A 25635-nucleotide genomic window follows, 5' to 3' on the forward strand; every position below is an offset into this window, starting at 1 on the left:
ACTTCTGTCTCCCTCAGTCATCAAAAAATGGACCACCTTCCCTCTCAGACCAAATGTTTGAAACAGTTGTACTGACCAAAAGGACATGCAAGGCTCTGATGTCCTCCATGTTCTTGGTTCCCAACAGATCGCATGAGGAGGAAGGTCTCACAGATGCCAGACAGACAGCCCTAAAGCCTTCAACTCAGTTCTGTCACTAGGAATTCCAAACACTATCAGAGAAGAAAAGCGGGAAGTACCAGCACCAACGTCTCATGCTTAGTGGTCATGGTAATCTGGGAGCAAGTAATTCTTCAGAACATTTGCATCTGAATTCAGCAAAATAAACTGGCAGAACCCTTAGAGAAGCCATTGCTTCCTATGAGTAGAAACTTAACACTTTACTGAACATGAGAAAAAAAGGGATTTTTCAAGAAAAAATAAGTCTGACTAGTGTAAATCACTGTTCTCACACCCAGGCAAAAGTTCTAATGATATTTCCAGAGAAAGTCAGGATCGTCACTGTCTGTAATCCTAGAGCTGTTGCCAAATATGAAAAGACCAACCTCATTATGGTAGCTTTCTTCTGCAGTAGGCAACTATGATTCATGCCATTAACACTTCTGCAGATCAACAGTAACCCTGCCACTTCAAAAAGGCTGAATGCATCCATGTGTTATGCCCCATAACCTGATTGCTTGCAATCATTCAGGTTGCTTTCCATTTGCCAGTGGAATGCTCCCAGAGGGGGTGTGTGTGTGGGGGGGCACCCGTTTAAATGTATCAAATTTCACAGTGGTATGAAAACCCATTAAAGCATCAGTCGGTACCTTACAGCTGCTCATCCACAAAGGTGAATCAGTCTGTCATATCTGCATGTACATTAACCACACAGTTTTTGAAGTGTCACTCTCACTGAAGTTATCCATGCCATCACACACTGTTAGGTTTATCAACATTTAAAAAAAAACAAAAACTACACACTAGATCTACTCCCTTAACAGTTCAATACAAGTTATATATCTTTCCTGGAAATGGTTTTCTAACTTGCAGTCACTTCAAGCCTGATGAATTTGTGACCTACATGCTTTCAGGAGTAAAATAAGCCATACAGTTTTCAACAAGGTCAGGGGAGCATTCTTTAACTGTACAGAAATACAAACTTTGGTCTCACTCTTTCAACTTATTTGTGAATGCTGCTGCTTTACACACCCATTCACATATTCCCACAAGGTGGATGACCAGTCTAGAGGTAAAGCAGAATTTGCTTTAGCTGTCCTATAAGCAAATGCTGTACACAGTCCAGCCATTACTGGGAGCCAAGGATACAAAAACTGCTTTAGTAACCGCCCCTTCATTTTATGAATACTTCCAGCAACAATGCTCATGGGCACAATACAGTTCTGAGAGTATGCTCAGATAACAGGATCATTAATGCAGAATAGTTTCTGTACTGCCAGCATGCTGGGGCTGCAAATAGGTTAGGTCTTGTCGTTGCTGTACACACTTGGCTCTGTACCATATGTCTTTATGATTTTAGTGTGGTTTATTTTCCCCCATACTGACAGGTGTATTTGTTTCAGCAAGGGAATGTAGCCACACGCATCTTGGTGTACTAGACTGGTGGTATCCATCATCAGTTGCCCCCACTCAATTTCTTAAACAATGATACTGTTATCTGAACATTTACTATGGTGAGTTTACTCTAAAAAATATAACAGTGGGCATCCCTCCCCATCTACTGGCTTTAGTCGAGACAAGCAATGAAATGATTTTATTTTCAGTCAACAAATTCATCCTGCTATGTCTTAATTTAGTTTACAAAACATATAATTCACTACTGGGTCCCACTTCTAAAGACAGAAGACTTGGAGCAGTTTGTATAATTCTTTACCCCTTGTACTTCAGACAGATGATTCGACAAAATACATGGCATAGAACATAACTACAGGAGAATGAGTAAAAGCCATTCTCACTGATCATTCTTATTACTTCTATGGCGATGTTTCACTTTGAGTTTCTTCTTTTCATGATGAGGTTCTACATCCTTGCTCACTGGCTCTGACATTTTCATTCTCTTCACATTTTTGGGGGACGTTGCCTTTGATTCTCCTTGAGCCTGTTCTATTACTGGCTCCCGGGATGCTGAAGACTTAAGTGCCTTACTATGTACTGTGCCTTTTTTGATGTGTTCTGAATATGTATGTTTGAACAGCGCTCTCTTCCTGTGTTCCTCAGCATTCTTTTCCATTTTAAATGGTTTCTTTACTTTTGTTGTTCCAAATGGCTGAAATCGCTGCTTAAGCCCCTCATGGATGTGGAGAGTTTGGCTTGCTGGTACAGTTTTTAATGGGCTTTTCACATTTTCATCTCCACAACTTTCTCTAATGTTAATGCACCCCAAAAAAGATCTTTTACATACTCTACTGGTATCAGGTGTCTCGGTTATCAAAACTGTGCCAGTTACTTCTTTAACAATGCTGAAAGAATTATAAACCTTCTTATTTCCATCTTCATTAGTTTCAAAACTCCGACACCCAACTAGTGGAATCTTCTTTTTAGAAAGACTGAAAGAAAAATCAAAAAATTAGGAATGATGAAATAAGTATTTTACAGAATTCACTGCAATTTATTCCTCACTAAATTAGGATTCTTTAAATGCATAGCTATAAGTACTGTATATATGAACAAGATGGAAAAGTAATTTCATTTTTTATGAGACAAATTACCATGATACTACCCAAACATCCTAAAATTCTAGTAGTATGGACTCATTTTGGAAAATGAACCAAGTACCTTACATATATTTTTTTACTTTTACAAAGATAAATGCAAAGACAACCACTACCTTCCACCAAAAATTACCTTACATATATTTTTTTACTTTTACAAAGATAAATGCAAAGACAACCACTACTTTCCACCAAAAATTACTGTGAGGTATAGTTCAAGATGAAACTGGCATAGCAATAATTTTGCCCTATTTATCACCTAATGTCTTCCCAGACAAACTGTAAAATTAAATAATGGTGTACAGCCAGATAACTTACAAAACTTAATTATATTCTTTAACATGTAAAATCAATCTGACTTTGTATTGATAGCGGAAGGGGTGTGGGACTGATCTCATTTATAAATTTTGAATGTGGGCTAAGTTCGCCCCTTTATGGGGGCTTATAATACACACACTGTGAATGACAGGGTGCACATCAAAATGTGACAAGTATGAGGTATACTGCCTCCTAAGCATCCATTTATTGCTTACTAAGAAGATGAGGCTCTGGATCACGGAGGTGACCACCATTATAAGATAATATATTGTCTTGGATTGGAAGGAACTCGCCTCTTTGCCTATTAGGATGCATCTGATATTCATAGGTAGGTACTAGGCTATCGGCCCAAGTAAGCCTAGCCAGCAAGGTTCCATACCTTACGCTACCCAAGAAAAAGAAGTTATGTCTTACCATAACATTCCAGCTGTATTGTTGATCCTCGTTCAGTCATTACGCATGGGTATCGGTTCTGACCTTGGAACCGAGCTGGCCATTTTCCAAGCTCACGTCAGCTTTAAACTCTCGAGCTAAACTCTTACCCACAATTCCCCTCTCCCTGTTACCGGATTGAGTTTGCAAGTCAAAGAAGGTAGAGGATACCTCTGGTCAAATAACCTAAGAGAACTAGATGGTGAGATCCACTAGAAACCGAAGGAGGGAGGGTTGTAATGACTGAACGAGGATCAACAATACAGATGGAACATTATGGTAAGACATAACTTCTTTATCGGATATTGTTAATCCTCGTTCATTCCTTACGCATGGGACAGAGTCCTCAGCTACCTCTATTCCTGGGAGAGACTCATGGAAGGTCATTTCTGAGCACCATAGAACCAAAAGATGCTCTTCCCCTGGAGGCCAAATCCAATTTGTAATGATTGATGTGTATAAATGAAGGTCACACAGACCTTCAACCATCTAGCTAATGTGACCTTAGCAACAGCAGATCCTAATCTAGGTCCAGAAAAGGCCAGAAATAACTGGTCAGATTTACTTAATTGTTTAGTCCTGTTCAAGTAAAAACGGATTTGCCTGTGGATATCTAAAGTATGTAGGCAATACTCTCCTCTGTTTGAATGATTGGGAAAGAAAACTGGCAATTCAATGGCTTGATTAATGGACATTTCAGAGATCACTTTAGGCAGAAATGAAGGATTAGTTCTCAGAGAACACTATCTCTATGAAAAATCAAGTATGGACTCTTGATACATAAAGCTTGAAGCTCAGAAATACATCTGGCAGAAGTAATGGCGACCAAAAACAAGGGTTTCTATGACAAATACTTGAGGTCGCAAGAGGCTGGTTCGAAAGGTGACACTGTCAGAGCTTGTAGAACTAATGATAAATCCCATGGTTGAATAGGTTCTCTAAAAGGTGGCTTCAGATGATTCACACCTTTTATGAAGGTCTTGCACAATTTATGGGACATGAGAGGAATCTTGGACACCCTCATGAAAATTAGAAATTACAGCCAAATGAACTCTAATGGTAGACCCGATTGAAAAAGGTCGGCCAGATAGTCTAGTATTATCGACACTGGTGCTGAAAAGGGGTCTACTTGTTTATCGTTCAGCCAACAGGTAAATCCTTTCCACTTGCTCAGATAAGTAATTCTAGTAGAAGACTTACGAGAAGCAATGAGAATATCACGTACTGGTAAAAAAAGATCATTCTGCCTGGCAATCAAGGGAATTGGAGTAGCCAAGCCATGAGCTTCAGGCTGTTCAAGTTGGGATGAAACTGTTTCTGTGGATGTGAGATCAACTCCGGGGTTGGATGGAGAATCCATGGTCGATCTAGTAGGTGAGGCCAAAGGAAGGGGAACCACATCAGTCGAGGCCAATATGGTGCTATGAGGATCACCTTGCTCTTCAACCGACGGGCTTTCTTCAGAAACTGGGGAATGGGTGGAAATGCGTAAAGAAGACCCGAAGAACAATCGTGGACTAGAGCATCCCTGGGTGACTGTCCCGGAGGGGGAATCAGGGCGAAGTAGTTGCTGCATTTGTAGTTGGTGAGGGATGCAAAGTCATCGCAAGGACCGCCCCAGCGGTGGAAGATCTCCACCGCTATCAAGGGATTCAGGGACCACTCATGAGGTTGAAGAATGCACCTGCTGAGTCTTGTCTGCTATCACGTTGGAACTCCCGGGAATGTGCGTTGCTAGAAGAAAACGGTTGGTAGCTATCACCATATCCTCATGGCCTCTCCGACAAAGGGGGTAAAATTTGGTTCCACCTTGCTTGTTGATGTACTAGACCATCAGCATGTCTGATTGAATCGCAATTTTCCCAGATGACAGCAGGGGATGGAATGCCTGCAACACCAGAAGCACCGCCTTCAGCTCTAGAACATTTATATGCAGATGGGCCTCCAGTTCGGACCAAGTGCCTTGGAATGTCTGTCCCTGACATAGCCCCCCCACCCCATCAGGGAGACTGCTGTGGTCACTGTGGCCTTGGGTTGCTGGGGGGAGAAGGGGCGAGACCATTGTGAGAGATTGTGTCATCCTCCAATTTAAGTCCTGTTTGCATCTGTGGGTTACTCGAATCATGGCTGAAAGAGGATGCTGAAAAGGATACCATTGGGTGAACAGTAGCCATTGTAGAAGCCTCGTGAAACCTGGCCAGGGGAACAATGGTGATGGAGGCTGCCATGGAACCCAACAGCTGTAGAACCCCGTGAGCCGTGGATTTTTCCTTTGAAAGGATTGGAATTAGTTATTGCTTTATCCTTAGAATTCTGTGCTCTGGAATAGCAGCTCTGCAGTTTTTTGTGTCCAACATAACCGCTATGAATTCTGTCGACTGAGATGGGGTGAGATTAGATTTTTTCCAGTTTATGGTTATGCCTAGCCTTTGAGCAGCAAGGAGAGAGTATGCCAGGGCTTTTTCCAGTAGATGTCTGGTGGGGGCGGAAATGAGCCAGTCATCTAGGTATGGAAACACCTGGAATCCTTGAAGTCGCAAGTGAGCTGTGACAACTGCCATGCACTTTGTGAACACTTTAGGGGCTGTAGAGAGTCCGAAAGACAGTACTCTGAACTGGTAGTGACAGTCTCCCACACGGAAGCGCAGAAATCTTCTTGATGGCCTGTCCACATTTATGTGGTAGTACACATCTTGAAGATCTATAGAGCACATCCAATCATCTTTTTCCAAAAGCGGGAGGATAGACTGCATTGTGACCATTCATCCGGAATTTTTGTACTCTCACAAACTTGTTCAATACACTGAGATCCAAAATTGGTCTCCAGTCCCCGGTTTTCTTTGGCACCAAAAATAGTCTTGAGTAGAATCCGGATCCTATCTGGTCTGGAGGGACTATTTGGATGACTCTCTTTCTTAGCAGCTTTTCTATCTCTAGAGCTGCTTCTTCCCTTTGACTGGGTGGAACTTCTGGAAGATTTTTTGAAGGGACTGGACAAACATCGAGGGGGATATAACCTCTGGTTACAATACTTTGTACCCAAGCATCGGTAAGGAGAAACGTCCCCCAGCCACCTCCAGAGGAAAAGGAGTTGGGCCGCTCTTCAGGAGCGCTGGTAGGATTGACCAGGGAAAGAATCCCTGGTTACGCGGACCCCCTCTGCCCCGAAAGGAGCGGCTTCCCTGTGAGTTTCCCCCCTCTGCCTCTGGGGGAGAACTCGGCCTGTGTGTCATGGAAAGGACCCTGAGATTTTTTGAACCATATCTTTCCACTCTTTTTGGTTTCAGGAGAAAGCACGTTGAGGGGAAGAATAACGGACACCTATGGCAGAAAAGGTCTTACCGTCCTGTTCACATCTGGCCGGTGTGCTTTTAACTTTGGGCCCAAACAACGACGAGGCCTCAATGGGGGCTTTAAAAAAGGAAGACAAAGGGTTCCACGAAGTTGCACAAGCGCATCCAGGCATGTCGTCAAGACCACAGCTGAACCCGCTGCTCCTTCTGATGCGTGAGATATCAGTCACATAGAGGAGTTGGATATAGATTCAATGGTGGCCAGCTGAGAGGCCACTGTCATGAACCTCATCAGATACAACACCAGTCAAGGTTTCAGAGAGCTCAGAAACCAGATCCCTTTGAAGCCTGGTAAAATGTGCCATATAATTCAGGGACCTGATAGCAAAGGTCGCTGAAGCAAAGGTGCGCTTCCCTAGCCTGTCCAGGGCCCGGGACTCTCTGTTAGGTGGATGGACAGTCTGGCTTTCTTCTTCTGCCAGATCATTTTTTGGTGCGGCCGCCACCACCAAAGCATCCACAAGAAGACCTTTGGACCAATGGGGATCCGAAGCAGGAGGGGACAAGATCTTATCTGGCCTTCGGGGAATATCTTCAACAGTATCAGGAGCCTTCCAAGCTTGCTGCACGATGAGCCAGACAAGTTCATCAACAGGTGGAGTAACCCAGAAGGTAGGGGGCCGGGCATGAAAGGCCTGCAGGAACACAGATTCCTCAGAGGTCAAATTAGAGGACTGTCAGTCACCTGTCTGTTTCAGGAATTCACCAAAGGATACCTCAGAGAGTGACCGAGGGGATCCTTCCCCCTCATCGAAATCTGTGTCTTCGGTGAGGGACTCCTCAGTGGAGTCAATGTGCTTCCTCTTACACGAACTTTTCCGGTGGACCTCCTCCGCTGGAGAAGACAGCAGAAAAGGGGATTCCTGAGGGAATATGTCCTGCGGCCCTTGCACCCGGTGTCCGCTAGATGTGACTTGTGAAATCAGTGTACCAGAGGAGGGCGGAGGTATAGACAGTCCGGTATCTCCAGCAGCGAAAGCCTTCTCCATCAGTTGGAAGGCTGGTCCACCCGAAGAGGAGTTCATGTCTAGGTCAGGGGTCACCCCTCCCCTAAGTGACTCAGTCTGCTGACCCGGAGTCCCTGGATGGCTGTGGAGCAGCAAACTATGCGTGTCACAACTGACATCCTGGGTTGTAGCAAAACTTTCCTGCCATGAAGGCAACTGCGGTTCTTTAGTGAGATCCATAAAGGGAACTGCAGAAGGGGAAGACTGTGCTATATCCATGGACTTCAAAGGTAATGAAGGAGGAGAATAAGAAGGGGTCTTTGGAGATGGGTGATCACCTCCCAAGGAAGGATAGTTCCTGAGGAATGGATATCTCTGGCCAAGAGTACCTGGTCCACAAGACGCAACACATGTTTGGAAAGGCTTCTAGTGGACCTCACTGAGACTGAAGGAGAAACAGGCCTGTCCACAGAAGAGGCAGACTCTGTGTGCTCATCTCATCTGACCGCACCGAGGACAATGGTGCCAAGAGAGACTGGACTACTGTTGATTGCACTGAAGTCATCGGTGCCGAGGTCATGGTCTGCACCGACACAGGGATCGGTGCCGAAGCTGGAACTGACAAAACTGGAGTCAACAATAAAGGCGTCTGTTCCAAGGAAGATCTCGGAGCCGACGCGGTCAAGGTCTATGCCGACTGAACGGTCGGTGCCGATACAGTGGTAATGGTCTGAACCAAGGAGCCCCTCAGTGCCAAAATATAGATGGCTGCAGGAGAAGACAGAGCCGAAGGCCTCTGTGCCAAAGGTCTAGGCACCGAAAGCACTGGGGCTGACTGAGTGAGCTCTGGAGCCGAAACTTTAGCTTTTTTAGGTTTTGGATGGCGGGAGTCCCCAGCCCGGGATGAAGGCAAATATTTAGCCTTAGTAGGAACATCCAAGGTTTTCTTATGGGCCCTAGGAGGGGTTGAGGCCTCAGACCCAGAAATAGTTTCTGAAAATGGAGATTTTAGAAGTCCCTTTGGTAACAGCTTGTTTTTCCTTTCCAACAAGGTTCTATTAGAAAAGTTCTCACAAATAGTACAGGGCGGGTCAACAGACAAATGGGAAGCTCCCAAACAATAAACATACAAAAAGTGTGCATCAGAAGTAGGCAGTTTGTGTCCACAATCAGAAACCCCGGACTACCTTTCTTATCTGCCATGACAGCAAACTAATTAAAAGAAATGGTACAAGAGAGTACCCGAAGGTATGAGAGAAAAAGGAAAAGAATTACCAACGATGGTAGAGAGAAAATACCTCGTGGTAAAGAAAGAAGCAGAAAAACCTGAAGAAATTATGTACGCTAGATGCGATAACAATTGACTGTACTTGGCTCAAGAGAAGGAGCTTGACACGACCGAATGGCAATGCGGCAAACAAAATCTGAGGTAACAGGGATTGTGGGTAAGAGTTTAGCTCGAGAGTTTGAAGCTGACATGAGCTTGGAAAATGGCCAGCTTGGTACCGATACCCATGCATAAGGAATGAACGTGGATTAACAATATCAGTTATTTTCCTGTGCTACTGTCCAGCAGAGAGAGAGAAGTGATCCCCGGGGTGCATTTCCTATTACCCATCCACTCAAGATTTTTTTTTTTTTTTTTTTTGAAGAGTGCGAATGAAGAACTTTGCTTGACATAGATGGGTAGCTTGTTCCAGAGTATAGGAAGTCTCTGGGACAGGAATCTATCCCTCCAGCGTGTTCTGTTTATTGTGTTGACAAGGTTTAAGTTTCCTGTTGCAAGAAAGCAGAATAAGCTTAACTGTTTCTAATGCCAGAAAACTAAAAGTTATGTATGTACCACAATCGGTGCTGACTTCTGTGCTCTTCGACTTGTTACTATATCAAATTGGACACCAGCAACTTCAGACCTTGGATCTCAGGCTGTTCAGATCAAGTTTGCTCCCATAACAGACTGATTTATCTATGCCACCTAGAAAGGGACAACTTGAAATAAAAAAAAAAAAAGTCAAAACTGCAATAAGACAAGGCTCTGGTCAGGTGAGAGTTGAGGGCAGTGATCATTTGGATGAGTAAAGTGGAAGACAAGGTTGAGACAGACAGAGATTTACCATTATGGTAAGTACATAATCTTCATGTTCGATATTGGCTTTACCATCCAACTTAACTTATGAGACAGAGTCCCCAGCTACAAAAAAACCCCATGGAGATACTAAGGACATTCCAGAAAATAGTGAAACCAAAGGAAGCCCTAGTTCTAGACTGTAGGTCCAGCTTATAATGAGACACAAAGGTAGGAATTGTGACCCAAGTAGCAGCCACACAGATATCAAAGGGAATGCTAGAAAAGAAAGCTGAAGAGGTTTGCTACAGCTTTTCTAGACTCTGCTTTAGGCCTATTAGGAAGTGAAGGGCCCTTGGCTCTTTAAACACATGATGCAATTAGAAAGTGTAACCTTGGAAACACTGGTACTTAGTCTAGCCTTAGAAAAGGACAGAAAAGTTGGTCATGTTTCCTGAAAATCCTTAGTGCAGTACACATAAAAAACTTTGCTGACAATGAACATCCAACAAATGAAGCAGATGTACACCCTTGTTAGAAAAGAATTAGGGTAACATACTGGTAAGGTGGATAGACAAATTCAAGCAGGTATCTTGAAGCTACCTTAGATGTCCCTAACGCAGATTTCCTTCCTATCTGATGAAAGATCAGATGGGGTGGTTTAAAAAATTAGAAGTTATGTACTTACCATAACGTTCCATCTGAGTAGGTGGATTCATTTGTCTGCAACCTGTGGGTATGGATCCGATATCGGATCCGAACCGGCATGGTTTATCCAGCTATGGATCTGAGCTCCTAGCTCCTCCCCTCACCCATAATGCCCTGCTCTCCCTACATGACCTCAGATCGAGTTTGCCCTGCACCAACTACCCTAACCAAAGGGTAACGCACCTTATGCAGGAAACTGACAAGGCCAGGGGGATAGGAGGGCGGGATGGTTGCAGACAAATGAATCCACCTACTCAGATGGAACGTTATGGTAAGTACATAACTTCTAAATCTGAAGTAGGAGAATTCATTTGTCAGCAACCTGTGGGACAGAGTCCCCAGCTATCTGAATCTTGGGTGGCCATCATGGAAGGATATTCCGGAGCACCGCGGAGCCAAAGGATGCTCTACCTCTAGAAGTGACGTCCAGCTTGTAATGAGTAATAAAGGTATGAGATGAAGCCCAAGTGGCTGCTGAACAAATGTCATCCAGAGGAACCCTAGACTTAAAGGCCGCTGAAGTAGAGACAGACCGGGTCAAATGAGCATGGACTCCCTCCGGTGCGGGCCTCCCAGAGGCTTGGTACGCCAACAGAATACACTGAGAAATCCAGCGTGACAAAAACTTTGGAAATTGGTTTACCCAGATTGAATTTGGCAAAAGAAATGAACTGGTCTGATTGCCTATAACCAGCTGTCCTATGAAGGTAAAAACGAAGCTGCCTGTGAACATCCAAGGAATGCAGCTTGTATTCGCCTTTGTTTTGATACTTAGGGAAGAAAACAGGGAGGTTGATGGACTGATTAATGTTAGCTTCCGAAGCTACTTTAGGAAGAAAGGAGGGATTGATCCTTAGGTACACCCGGTCCGGATGAAAAATCAAATAAGGCGGTTTCATGGACAGGGCCTGAAGCTCTGAAACTCTCTTAGCCGAAGTAATGGCTACCAAAAAAGCAGTCTTAAAAGACAAGTATTTAAGATAGACTGTGGCCGCAGGTTCGAAGTGGGGAGCGGTCAAGGCCTGAAGTACCAAGGAAAGATCCCACGGGGGAACCGTTTCTTTGACAGGGGGTCTGAGCAAAAAGGTGCCTTTTAGGAAGGTTTTGCATAACTTAGCCGACATAAGAGACCCTGAATCGTGTCCAACATGGTAATGAGATATGGCCGCCAGCTGAACTTTGACCGTGGAAATACTGGCACCATCATTAAAGAGAGTAGTAAGAAAATCTAGAACCAAAGGAAGGGGAACCGTGAAATGATCTAGGTCTTGCCGCTCTGCCCAAATGGAGAAATGCTTCCATTTACTGCAGTAAATTTTTCTGGTAGAGGGCTTGTGGGCCGCTACCAGAATGGCCTTAACTTGGGGACGAGATACCGGGAGTCCTGATTAGGAGTGGAACTGGAGCAGCCAAGCAGTCAACTTCAGGATGTCCAGGTTCGGAGTTGGCAGGTTCGAGGGGTGTGATATCAGATCCGGAATGGGATCTAGAATCCAAGGTGGATTCACTGAATGAGACCTTAGGTAAGGGAACCAGATCTGTCGAGGCCAGAACGGGGCAATGAGGATCATTCTGCACCCCAACCGAGAGGCTTTCTGAAGTACTTGTAGCATCAGTGGTAGAGGGGGGTATGCGTAAAGAAGACCAGGAGGCCAAGCATGCACCAGAGCATCTCTCTGAGAATCCCCTGGAGGGGGGATTAGAGCGAAAAAACTGTCGCACTTGGCGTTTAAAGAAGAAGCAAAGAGATCGCAACAGGGAGTCCCCCACTGTGCGAAGATACGTTTCGCTACTTGAGAATTGAGAGACCACTCTTACGGGGAAAGAATGGTGCGACTGAGCTTGTCCGCTAGGATGTTGGTCCAACCCGGAATATGCGTTGCGATGAGAAAGCGGTTGGTGGAGATCGCCCATTCCCACACTCATTGCTTCTCGACATAAAGGGTAAGACCTGGTTCCCCCGTTTGTTGATGTACCAGACCACCAACATGTTGTCTGATTGAATCGCAACTGTTCCCAGGGGAAGGAGGGCTTGAAGTGCTTGCAACGCCAAGAGCATCGCCCTCATTTCCAGAACATTGATATGCAGGGAGGTCTCTGAATCGCTCCACGTGCCTTGGACCATCCGGCCCGCAAAATGCCCCCCCCACCCGAGGCGGAAGCGTCCGTGGTCACCGTGGCGAGAGGGGAGATGCACAAAGGCGGCCCTGTGGAGCCCCGGAGAATGGAGCCGCCACAAGAGAGAGCGCTTGCAAGCCTTGCTGATTGCAATGGGATGATACAGGGGGAGGGAGAGAAATGACCATTGCACCTGAAGTGTCCATTGAAGCACCCGCATGTTCAAGCGGCGTGGAAGAAGAGTAATCGCTGCCGCCATAGACCCTAGCCCTCAGGATCAATTCCACAGGTGTTGAGCTGGAGTGAAGGATGGCCCGCACCTGGAGTCGCAGATTCGAACCCTGTCGGTTGTGAGAAAGGCTCAAATTTCGTGTCTAACCTGGCTCCTATAAATTCTATTGTTTGAGTAGGGACCAGGTTGGACTTTTCTATGTTTACCGTGATGCCTAGCTTGGGAGCTAGACGAAGGAAGGAGTCTCTTGCCAAAGAGAGTAGATGCCTTGTTGGGGCGGTGAGAAGCTAGTCGTCTAGGTACGGAAAGACCTGCACCCCCTGAAGCCTCAGGTGGGCCGCAACCACTGCTAACACTTTGGTGAACACCCTGGGGGCTGTGGTGAGACCAAAGGGAAGGACCCTGAACTGGTAGTGACTGGCTCCCAGCCGGAAGCGAAGAAACCTCCTGGATCGTCTGTCCATCAGAATGTGGTAGTACGCGTCCTTGAGGTCTATAGAGCACATCCAGTGATTCTCCCCTAGAAGGGGGAGGATGGACTGCAAAGTGACCATCCGGAACTTCTCTTTGGGAACTGACAGGTTCAACAGGGACAGGTCTAGAATGGGTCTTAGGTCCCCCATCTTTTTTGGCACTAAAAAGAACCTAGAGTAGAACCCTGATCCGATCTGGTCTGGGGGGACGGGCTGGATGGCTCTTTTTCTCAGCAGATGGCCAATTTCTGCTGATCGGGTGGAACATCGGGGAGGATTTTTAACTTTGGGACATGAAGAAAGGGGATCTTGTAACCTCTGGATATAATCCGGAGTATCCAGAGGTCCGATGTAATGGACTCCCATGCCGCTAGGTGCTCCGAGAAACGTCCCCCGACTGCCTCCAGAGTGGAGCAGTCGGGCAACCCCTCAGGGTTGCTGCGTGGGCCGTTCAGAGAAAGGTTCCCTGGACCCAAAGTTCCTGGGAGCCCCTCTGCCCCTAGGGCGGCATCCTCCCCGTCCTCCTCTGCCGCGGAAGGACTGGTTGTCCGGAGCGGGTTGGGAATGCTGCGACTTCCGGAACCACATCTTCTTCTGGCCCTTTTGGTTCCTTGAGTAGGACCTCTGGGGCACAGAGAAGCGGACTCGACGGCAGACAGCGTCTTCCCGTCCTTCTCACTCTGAACCAAGGTACCGCGAACCGTCTTGCCAAAAGGGCAGAACCGTCAAAGGGGGCGTTCGCGAATGACGCCTTGAAGGGCTCCGTAAAATCGCAGTGGCGGAGCCAGGCCTGCCGTCTTGTGACTAGGCCCGCTCCCGCAGTTCTAGCGGCTCCCTCGGTAGCGTGGGAAAGTAACCGCATAGAGGTGTTAGTCACAGAACGAAGAGTGGCCATACGGGTGAAGTGCATAAGTTTGTCCTCCTCCGATATGGACTCCTGGGGGGGGTGCAGCGTATTCCTTGATAAGATCGCGCTGCATCCTAATGACATGTGCCAAATAGTTGAGCGCCCTCACTGAGAGGGTCGCTGAACTAAAGATTCGCTTCCCCAAATGGTCCATCATCCGAGACTCCTTGCTCGGGGGATGGACTGAGGGACTCTCCTGGGCGAGTTCCCTCTTAGTGGCTGCTGCCGACAAGATGGCATCTACTGGGGGTCCCTTGCTCCAGTGGGCATAGTCAGCAGGGGGGCTAAGGATCCTGTCGGGCCTCTTAGGGATTGGCTCCACAGTGTCCGGGTCCTTCCACGCCCTGGTGGTAATAAGGTCCACCAGGGGTTCGGCAGGAGGTGACACCCAAGAGGTAGACGGGCCCGCTTCAAATGCCTCCAAGAACACTGACTCGTCCGAGGAAGACTTTGGGGCAGACCACCCACCTCTAATCCGTAACATTTCCATGATGTCTCAGAAGGAGACATCCTCAGGGGGTGATCTTGGGGAGCCTTCCCCTTCCTCTAAGGCAGTGTCTTCGGTCAAAGACTCGGGGGAGTTTATGTGCCTCCTCTTACACGAATGCTTGCGAGGTGCTTCCTCGGGGTGGCTGTCCGAGGAGCCCTCACCAGCAATGTCCAGAACCACAGGAACTGCTTGGGGCAGTGAAGCGGGCTGTCCCAGTGGCCGGGTGATGGAAGCCTGGCCCAGAGCAGATGGAGTGCGGGACGGAGCCGAAGCAAGGGCCGGGGGTCCAGATGCCCTCAACAGAGCCCTCTTCACTACATCAAAAGCTGAGGGGGAGCCAGCCTCGACAATAGGATCTGAAAGTCGGCTCCCCCTCGGATCCGATGAGCGGATCGGAGCCGGCACCGAGCCCCTCAGATCCGAGGGACCAGTGTGCTCCGACAAGGACAGCGCCGAAGGCACACTGAGTCACTCGGATCCGAAGCTCAGGCCAAGGCTCCGAGAGGTCGGATCCGACAGACTCGAGGGCATGGTCGGATCCGAAGTACCCAGTAGTGTCGGCGCCGACCCACCCGCGGCTCCGGGCGCTCCGAACCCGGGTAGCAGGTCGGAGAAGGAGCAATGAGCTTAAAAAAGGGGGTCGAGCTCCCCCCCAGAGGGGGGGGGGGGAGGCAGAAGCATTCCCATCTGCATCTGGGCCTGGATGAACCTTCGCATCATCCGGTCCAGATCAGCATCGGAGAGGCTGTAAATAGACCTAGACGAGGCTACAGAGGTAGGCCTCGAGTGCCGCCTCGATAGCCTTGAAGGAGGTCGGGTCTCCTCATCCTCAGGCTCCGGTGAAAAGCACGGGAACTGGAGCCGAGGAGGGGGAGAGCCAGCAGCCAGAGAGGCCGGAGGAGAAGCCCACTTAGCCGGCAGGGCCGAAACGGAGGTCTTGGCCCGCCGCTTGTGGTGCTTCTCACTCCGGTCCTTTTTCCTGGCTTCCCTCTCCTCCGACCCTTTGGCGGGAGTTTGAATCCTGGGTGGAGGAGGGGGAGCAGGCAAGGCAGGGACTGCCGAAGCAGTGACCACCAAGGGGGTGGGGGCCAAAGCAGAGTCTGTGGGCAAGAGTCCCACCAAGACCAGCTTTGACCTCCGCTCCTTCAATGCCCTGGGGTTGAACCCTGCACAGATTGAACACCCTGAAGTGAGGTGTTCAACCCCAAGGCATCGAACGCACAGAGTGTGGCCATCAGCAGGGGAAAGCTTATGGCCACACTTGGAGCACTTTGAAAAAACAGCCTTTGGGGCCTCAGACATCACTATTTTTTTTTTTTTTTAAATAGTAACAATAAACTAAAACACTCACACAAAGGCCCCCCAAAAAAACACACACACACACACACACACACACACACACACACACACACCAACTACGAACCAGCGAGGGGAGGGTAAAAACTATATTAAATTAGCCCAAAAAAGATATAAACAGAAGGGAAACCTATAACTTTCACACAACTTAAAAGTTTTAAAACCCTTTAATAAGAATACTAAGACTTAGCTTTTGGAGCTCTGACGACCCAGCCTTTACCATGCGTGGCAAACTAGATCCGAGGTCATGGAGGGAGAGCAGGGCATTATGGGTGAGGGGAGGAGCTAGGAGCTCGGATCCATAGCTGGATAAACCATGCCGGTTCGGATCCGATATCGGATCCATTCCCATAGGTTGCTGACAAATGAATTCTCCTACTTCTGATCAAAGCTTACAACTCTGAAAGCCCCCTTACCTAAGTGACTACTACCAGAAATAAGGTTTTGTAAGACACAAATTTCAAATGTGCCATAGCAGCAGTTTCAAAAGGTGGTCTGGTCAAATCCTGTAGTAAAAACGTAATATCTCAGAGTGGTACAGGTTCTCCTCAAGAGAAGACACAAGAGGAAAGTACCCTTCAAAAAGGTCTTCAATAATGTCAAAGACGAAGAGGGGACTGCCGTTCACCTACATGGAAATTTGAAATAGTCATGAATTACTGTTTAATCGCAGAGCAACTGGCCCCTACATGGAAAAGATCTGCCAGTAAAGGGGGTGTAAACCTTTGCCTGAAGCCCAGATAGAAAATGTCTTCAATTGCTCCTGTAAACTTTTCTGGTAGAAGTTCTTTTGAGAAGATAAAATATGGATAAGACTGAACAAGAGCCTGGAAGTGGAGAAACCAAGTGGTCAGTTTGAGGGATTTGAGTTGAGGTGAGGCTTGTGGGATGGGTGAGAAATCTGCTCTGGAAGGTAATTCAGTAGGTGCACTAGATGAAGCCAAAGGAAGGAAAACTAGATTTGTTGAGGCTAAAACAGGTTGATGAAAATCACCTTTGCCTTGTACCAGGCTGCTTTCTGAAGAAATTTGTTTATAAGTGGAGTCTGAGGGTAAACGTAACTCGGACCCTGTGGCCATGCAAGGACCAGAAGACTCTTCTTCCTGGGGAATTGGGGCAAAAAAGCTACTGCATTTGGTGTCGGAAGATGTTACAAACAGGTCGCAGAAAAGTTATCTCCAGCAGCTGAAAATCATTGATGCAACTCTTTGTCTAAGGGAACTACTTGTGCAACAGAAGGATCAATCTGCTCAACTTGTCTGCCAGTATATTTGATTTTCCCAAGACATTCTTTGCAAGAAGAAAAAAATTGAAGACATTGCTCATTGCAAGACTCTCGTGGCCTCCCAACATTAAGGTTAACATTGGATCCTGCTTTACTTGCTGATGTACCAGACCATGGACATGTCTTGTCTATATTGAGATCACACTGGTGGGGAAGTAGTTCTGAAACATTTGCAGTGGAAGAACTGCTCTCATCGACAACACACTGATTTGAAGATTGGCCTTAGACCATTTTCTCTTCGAATTGCCCCCCACCTCAGAAGGATGTCTTAATGGCCACTAGAGCTACTGGTTGGGGAAGAATAAACAAGTTTGACCTATTGAAACCAGAGAAGAGTTTAGCCACCAATTAATATGGTATCTGCAAACCCTCGTGAACTTGACAAGATGACTCACTGAATGGTGAAGGATAGACTACTGCTACAGTGTGTCCACCAATATTTTCATGTAAAACCTGGTATAAAGGACCAGGGTGATGGATGTTTCCACACAGCCAGTAATCGCAGAATAAGGTTCGCTGGGGGAATGCTGATATGAGAACTTGTGAAGCTTGTTTATGTACAGACACTATTCACAGCACAAAGTCCGGTGATCTGCATAATAGTATCCAGGTGACATCCTATGAATTCCAGGGTCAGCTTGGACTTTTCCAAGCTGACTAATCCACATATCGGTGCACAACTGCAAGCAAGTAGTCCCTAGCATGGACTAGTAGATTCCTTGAAGCAGTGGTATTGTAACCAGTCAACTGTAAGAATTACAGTGAATAACAAGCTGACAAAGTGTAACAGACATCGCCACTCTTATGATTCTTATACCAATTGTGTAACTTGGATACAAAATGTTTAGTGTCTTTCAGGACAGTACTGGCAGGTCACAACATCTTCTCAACATACATAGAAAGTGGTTTGGTCAACTAACCACAACTAGATACAGTTGGTCTCATAGGAGGATCATATGGGCTCTTATGAATTTTAGTAGCCCATACAATAAAGGAATAGTGGGATGGTCTACTTGAAAAATATTTGTCAAATTCATAAGTTAAGAGTCCGCTCATACGTAAATCAAGTAAATGTGTTCCAACTCTATTGATTAAGCAATTTACTTGAAACCTATGTAAACCAGTACAAGTTGTATCATCAGATAACATATACATTTTATTTAAATATACTTCCTTATCCATTATAACAGCAGCACCACCTTTATCAGCTGGTCTAATTTCAATAGCGGTATGCACAAGAATTTCTATCATGTAATATTAATTACTTTAATAGTGAGATTAATTTGATTTGAATACCGCTAGATTTGATCCAAAACAATATTTTTTTGTTTAGTGATAAAATTTATTTGCAGAAAACTGGTGTTGCCATGGGCACTATATGTACCAACAGTTCTGCCAACACACTTTTAGCGTTGTGGGAGTTTAACAATGTTTTGAATAATATATGCTTTAAGGATTTTGTAAATTTTGTAGACGACACCTTTTTTATCTGGACAGGCACACACTGAAACTTTGTTATTCCTTTACATAATACTACATCTTTTTTTAAAATAAATACTGCAATACATATACTGAATTTTTAGAGGTCTTCATATATAAAGATAATGCAGGACACATTAATACTACTGTATACAAAAAAGACTAAGAATAACAGTCCTACATAGGTCAATTATGCCTCCTCGTTTTGTCCACAGAAATGTATTAAAAGGTCAATTTATTACAGCTGGCAGGTTGAATGATGATGATGAAATTCTTCTTAAAACTTTTAATGAAATACGCACAGACTTTTGGCATAGGAGCCAATTCAGAAACAGGCACTGATAAAACTATAAATGATGCTGCACTTAAAATATGAAGCTAAACAGTTTTTTTCTGATATGGACAGCTGTAGGCAATATGTTCCCAATAAGTGTAAGAATTTTCCTAGAGTTACTTTAAACTTACTCTAGTGGTATCAACATAGTTTGTAATATAACTAAGAAGAACCAGTCTACTTTGATGGTAGATGAGGAATAAAAAGATATTAAATGACAAATCTGAATTATCTTAAATTCTAGATCGATTAAACACTAACTGTATTATAAACAGCACAGCGATACCACTAAAGTCTCTGAGTGGAAGGGGACTTTCACTTGTAATAACTGTAGGGCATGTCAATTTATCCTATCCACCACTACATTTGTACATCTTGATAATGGACGTAGATATAATTTTAAGGTTTATGCTTATTGCAGGAGGACTGATTTAATTTAGCCACATGTACTGCCTGCTTATCATTTTATGTGGGTAAAATGAATCGCTCCTTTAAAGAATGTATCTGAATGTTTAAATATTAGGAAAAAATAAACCCACTAATGCTTTAGCTAAACATGTTAATGGTGTGTTGACTCCCATAAATATTAAGTTTTTTACATTAGGTTTAATGCACTTTAAACAGGAGGTGAATAAAACAAAATATAGAGTTGAAATGGATCCTATAATTGCAGGCTGATAAAGGGCTAGGCTTGGAATGGTACTCTCTCTTTAAAGCCTGTATTGAAGGCACGTGACCTTTTTAGATAATTGCTATTGTATTTAAATGTGTTCTGGCTATTATTCATTTTTATATGGTCTGAGGAAGCACAATGTTTGACATGAAAGAGCTTACCATTTTAATTTTTGGACATGAACTCTATATTCACTCTGCAGATGTGATAAAGATGCTGGGTGAGACAGGGGAGAAATGGCTCCTGATGGTACTCATAACAGTGTGGGGAGAAAGGCATATCCCAGATGACTGGAGAATAAGCAGACTCATGCCAATGTATAACAAGAAAGGAGACATCCACAACTGTGGGCAGTAAAGAGGTATCAAACTCCTGTCACGCTGCATGAAAGTTCTGGAGAGGGTGACTGAAACAGATACTCTCAGCAGTAGAAAGTAGGATGGAAGATGAGCAGTTTGGATTCGTAGTTTCACAGATTAGTACTAGGCTATCTGCCCCAATGGGCCATTTTACGCCTAGCCAATCACTCCATGTGAGAATCAAACCTTGCACCTTGTGTTTGTAAGGTAAACACCTTAACCATTATGCCAACCTCCCTCCCTCCCCATCCAGTGCATCACAACTTGACCTAATGTTTGACACTTTTTAATTTCTCCAAGTCTTTTGGGTTTCTAATACCATAACGGGAATGGACCCCATTCCTACGCCAAAGTACGATTAAAGTTCATGAAATTAGTATTGTTTCAATCTTTGATGTCAGCCAAAAGTGCTCTTCAGAGCACCCACAATGTGCCCAGTAATGACTCCTCCTGCAATTTGTACGAAGTTACATAGATTGGCAACATATCTAAATATGACCGTAGATTCTTTTTTATAAGACCTGTTACTCCTACTACTATTGAACTGTCTGGGTATCCTTCTTCCACATTGCTCTCATTTCAGCCTGCAGATCCAGATATGTTTGCAGTGACACAGTTCAAAAAGCTGATTTGGGCAGTATGGTTGTGGTTCCAAGTCCCAGAAACATTGGTAGAATTAGTGTAGGCTAATTCCTAAACACACTGGAAAATATTAACACCCTTACACTGGGAGACTAACTACCCCCTCCATTAACCAGGAAAATTACTCGTGTACCAACACACTTGCTCAACATTTTCTGGAATTCATTAATTCCAATGCCCTGGATCAACTCATTCTTACCCCCACCAGGGGTAGAAACATCCTTGACCTGGTCATTACTAACATGGGTGACTGTTGCTCTACACCAGTAATTAACTCCTCCCTGATCAGATCTGACACAACCTAATCACCACATCCCACCCTCACCCCCGTAAAGGAAACCACCGTAAAAAACTTCTCCAAAGCCAATTTTGGGCTTCTAAAAACAGAGGTGGCTAACTTCACAACACCCATGCAAATGGAAAATAGGTTGCATGACTGATGAATCATACACCAATGCACTGTATGAGCACATACACAAGTGCATGGAACGGGCCACACCAAACAGAACCAAGATGCTCTCCTCCAAAAACAGGGGGCCACACCAAACAGAACCAAGATGCTCTCCTCCAAAAACAGAAAGCCAATCTGATGGTCTCCCACCATAAACAAACTCTACAACAGAAGGAAAAAATGGTTGCAGAAAAGGGTGAAGTCCCAAGAGTGGAAAAATTCCTTTGTTAGCCTCAGCAAAAAACTGAGATCCATCATCAAATCCTCTAAAGCTAGTTATGAAAACAAAATTGCTGCAGATTCTAAAGACAACTACAAGGCATTCTATAGTTATGTCAAGAATCTACATGGCAATACAGAGCTGCTCTGAGATACAGCACAATGGCAATACATATACAGAGCCAACTGATATTGCCAACATATTGGCTGACCAGTTCAGTGCGAACTTTACCCCTAAAGGGACTATCACAATACCTGAGAAATGCCAAGTCCCTATTATCACGGCCACACAGTTAAAAAAAAAAAAAAAAAACTGTCCAAAGCCAAGAATACAGCTTCCATGGGACCTGATAATATCCCTGGCTGTGTTCTACTTGAATTACAACATGAACTGACACCACACCTGAGTACCCTGTTCAATCACAGCCTCATTTCAGGCTTTGTTCCTACCGAATGGCGCACTGTTACTGTCATCCCACTCCACAAAGAGAGAGTGACTACAGACCCTGGGAATTGCCACCCCATTAGCCTGAAAAGTGTGATGGCTATGGAGCGCATCATCATGGACCTTGTAAATAAGGACATAGGGAATCTCCAAACTCTGGACCCCACGCAGTATGGGTTTGTGAAAGGTAGATCATGCCTGCTCAACCTGACAGACTTCTTTGAGTCTGTCACCAGAGCTGTGGATGAGGGAAGGGTAGTTCACACAGCCTACCTAGATCTTCCCAAGGCCTTCAACACCATCCCTCACACAGGAATCATAGATAGACTCACTAAACTAGGCATACACCCCTATGTAATAAGATGGATTGCCAACTGACTCACTGACAGAACCTACACTGTGAAAGTAGCAGACTCCAAATTTGACTACCGACCAGTTACAAGTGGTGTCCCACAAGGATCGGTCTTAGGTACTCTCCTGTTTGGCATCTACTTCTCTGAAGTTCAAGCCAACACAAAGGGACTCTGGCTGACCAAGTTCGCAGACGATTGCAAACTGGGAGTCATTATTGATTCTCCAACTGATGTAAACATTCTATAAAAAGGCCTCACTGACACCAATGACTGGTGCCCGAACCATGGCCTTAAGCTCAATGCCAAAATGTGCATTGTCACCCCCCTTGGGAAAAATTTGGTGCCCGTGACCTACCACATAGGTGGCAGTCCACTAAACACCAAAGGTGTGATGAGACCTGGGGACACAGGTTGACAGCAACCTCTCCTTTGATAACTATATTGCCACTGTAGTCAGAAAGTCCTATGTGGCACATCTCATTACAAAAGGTTTCTCATCCAGGAAAAAAAGAGGTCATAATCCCTCTCTACTCATATCTCATTAGACCTATTATAGAATACAATGCCCCATTTGTTGTAGGTGTCTAGTGAGGTACATACCAACTGGAAAGGCCACAAAAATACCTCACTAAGAGGATACTAGGCCTTAGATACATGCCCTATATGGATAGACTCAAAAAAACTCCAGCTATACTGTCTCATCGCCTACTTAGAGGCGATCTCTGCTTGACCTACAAAAGCCATGTCTGACCCAGAGCTGCTAGATATGCTACACCTAAAGAAATCCCAATCCCTCTGTGCCACACGCTCCAGGGACCTTAACCTCAACACCACAATAAACAGAACATGTTAGAGGGACAGGTTCCTAACCTAGAGACTTCCCATACTCTGGAACAAACTTCCCATTCATGTCAAGCAGAGCACTTCACTGGCCCTCCAAGAAAAATCTTGACGAGTGGGTAGGCAATAGGAAGTTCACGCCAGGGATCACTTAAATGGCCTTGCTTGACAGGGACACTGGGAACCAAGTTTGGGCGGCATGATGCCAGGGAATCTTCTTGGGCTAGGCTTATATAAGCTCCAGGGCAGTTAGCCTAGTACACATCTATGAACCTATGTACAAGGGGCGCAATGACTCAAATATGAACAGACTTTGGTCTCACAGAGGGTTTCCCAGTGGGAGTGGGTATGCACCAGGGTTCAGCTCTGAGCCCACTGTTGGTCATACTTGTGATGGACTACATTAGCAAACATGTCAGTGGGGACATAAGGTTGCTGTATGCAGATTATGTGGCATTACAGGCAGACTGAGGGAGAACTTCAGTAAAGGATAGGGGAATGGAATGCACATGGGATGAAACTAAATACAGATAAGACCGTGGGAAATCAGAAGAAGCTGAGACAGAAGGGAAGACAATGGAACAGGTTAATAATTTCAAGTATCTGGGAGGGGTGGTTGAGAAGTGAAGTGTATATGAAGAGGTTGATGCTAAAATCAAAAGGGCTGCAGCCAACTGGCAGAGTTTCAGGTGTAGTGTATGACAGAAGAATGCCAAAGAAACTGAAAAGTAAGGTATACAAAACAATGGTGTGGCCAGTGCTACTGTATGGTAAAGAAACCTGGGCAGTAAAGGGAGATCAGACGAAAAAGCTAGAGGTGATGGAAATGAAGTGCTTGAGAAGTCTGGTAATATGCACAATGGGACAGAAGAAGAAACGAGGATGTAAGGGCAGAAGCCAAAAGCGGCTCCAACTACAGTAAAGATCAAAACATAACTGATTATGGTGGTTTGGCACATGCAAAAAAAAAAAAAAAAAAGAAAAGAAAAAGACTATCTAGTGATGATGATTTGGGCCAGACAGGAAGAAGTCGAGAGGAAACATGGGCATCCAATGAATTGGATGGATTGTGTGGGAGATCATCTGCAACAATCGGGTATGAGTGTTGAAGGCAGGAGTGTGGCACTGAATTGAGAGAGACAGCAAAATTAACACCCTGACCCTATGCAGATAATGGGAAAAACGGGGGTTAAAGATGACGACTCTGGATCCTTTCTGGTCAGGAGGAACCTTCTGGATGACTCGTTTTATCAGTTTTACAATCTCTTCAGCTGCAGCCTTTCTTTGGAGAGGTGGAGCATCTGGAAGGCTTTTTTGTAACAGGTTTGGAAGGAAAAGAAATGGAATAAAGTATCCTATAGAAATCACTCTGAGCACCCAGAAAATGAGTGATGGCCGACCAGGTGTTAGGGTGCAGAGATAAGCACCCCTTGGCTGTCTCCAGAGTAGTGCGGTCAGGCAAATCTTCGAGTACTGAAAGTGTTTGTTGCTGACTGGCCGTCAATTTTGGAGGCCACCTCTACCTCTAGGGCAAAATCCTTTAGTATTCCCTCCTCTGCCATGGGAAGGTCCATCTCCAGGAGTGTTCTAAGCAAAGCTCTGGTACTGAAGGAAAGAATAGTTGTGTAAAATCTTACTATAACCATAGGTGTCCTTCTCTTCCATGTTGCAGTATTCTTAGTGTGGGATTCTCTGCCTCAGGCGACCCGAACGTCAGCTCCTATACAAAAGCTTAAGCCTGGTTGCTGGAGGTGCGTGGGATGTCACATGCAGTGCTTTAAATGTGATGTCTGCACGGACAGACCTCAGAACTTAATTGCCCATTCGGACAGTTAGCTAGCATGAGCCAAATAATGTCCACAAAAATTGTGAAATGCCATTTGCTGATTAGTCTGAACACAGTCTAGGTGGTGCTCCAGGGTGCCCGCTAGACAGACTAATTGGAAAGACGGGTGATAGGTGTGGGGAAGGAATACTGCAAAATGGAAGAGTAGGACATTATGGTTATGGTAAGATTTTACACAACTATTCTATGTCCTTCTATTCCCATGTTGCAGTATTCTTAGTGTGGGAGAGTGCCACAGCTTAGGAAGAAGGAGGGGTGGAGGTAGAGGTAGCCGATTCCAGAAAGCCCTGTAGGATTGCCCTAGCAAACCCAGCTCTGGCTCTGGAGATGTGGTCCAATTTGTAGCATCTGGTTAAGGTATGTATAGAGCACCAAGTGGCTGCCTCCAGAATGGAGGCTGTGTCCAGGCCTTTGAAGAATGCTTTGGAAGATGCTACGGCCCTGGTAGATTGAGCCCTAACTCCCTGAAGTAGGTCCTTGCCATGGTAGCAGTAGCAGAAGTGGATAGTTTTCCTGATCCAGCAGGAAATACTTTGTTTGAAGACTGCCTTGCCCAGGGCACTGGGGGTGGAAGGATACAAATGGTTGGATTTTCTGAT

General features: G+C 45.4%; 1 protein-coding gene across 1 annotated transcript in view; it reads right to left on the minus strand.

Moving 5' to 3' along the window:
- Positions 1-1738: 1738 nt before the first annotated feature.
- The window catches only part of POLR1G (RNA polymerase I subunit G), a 264817-nt gene continuing 240920 nt past the window's right edge, over positions 1739-25635 (minus strand). Inside the window, exon 3 of the mRNA XM_044080343.1 lies at positions 1739-2546. Within this exon, the coding sequence (XP_043936278.1) occupies positions 1952-2546 (595 nt within the window). The 3' untranslated portion in view covers positions 1739-1951. The remainder of the gene's footprint in view (positions 2547-25635) is intronic.

Source organism: Protopterus annectens, chromosome 1.part0 (assembly GCF_019279795.1).
Source record: "Protopterus annectens isolate FY-2018-M chromosome 1.part0, PAN1.0, whole genome shotgun sequence".
NCBI classification, from domain to species: Eukaryota; Metazoa; Chordata; order Ceratodontiformes; family Protopteridae; genus Protopterus; species Protopterus annectens.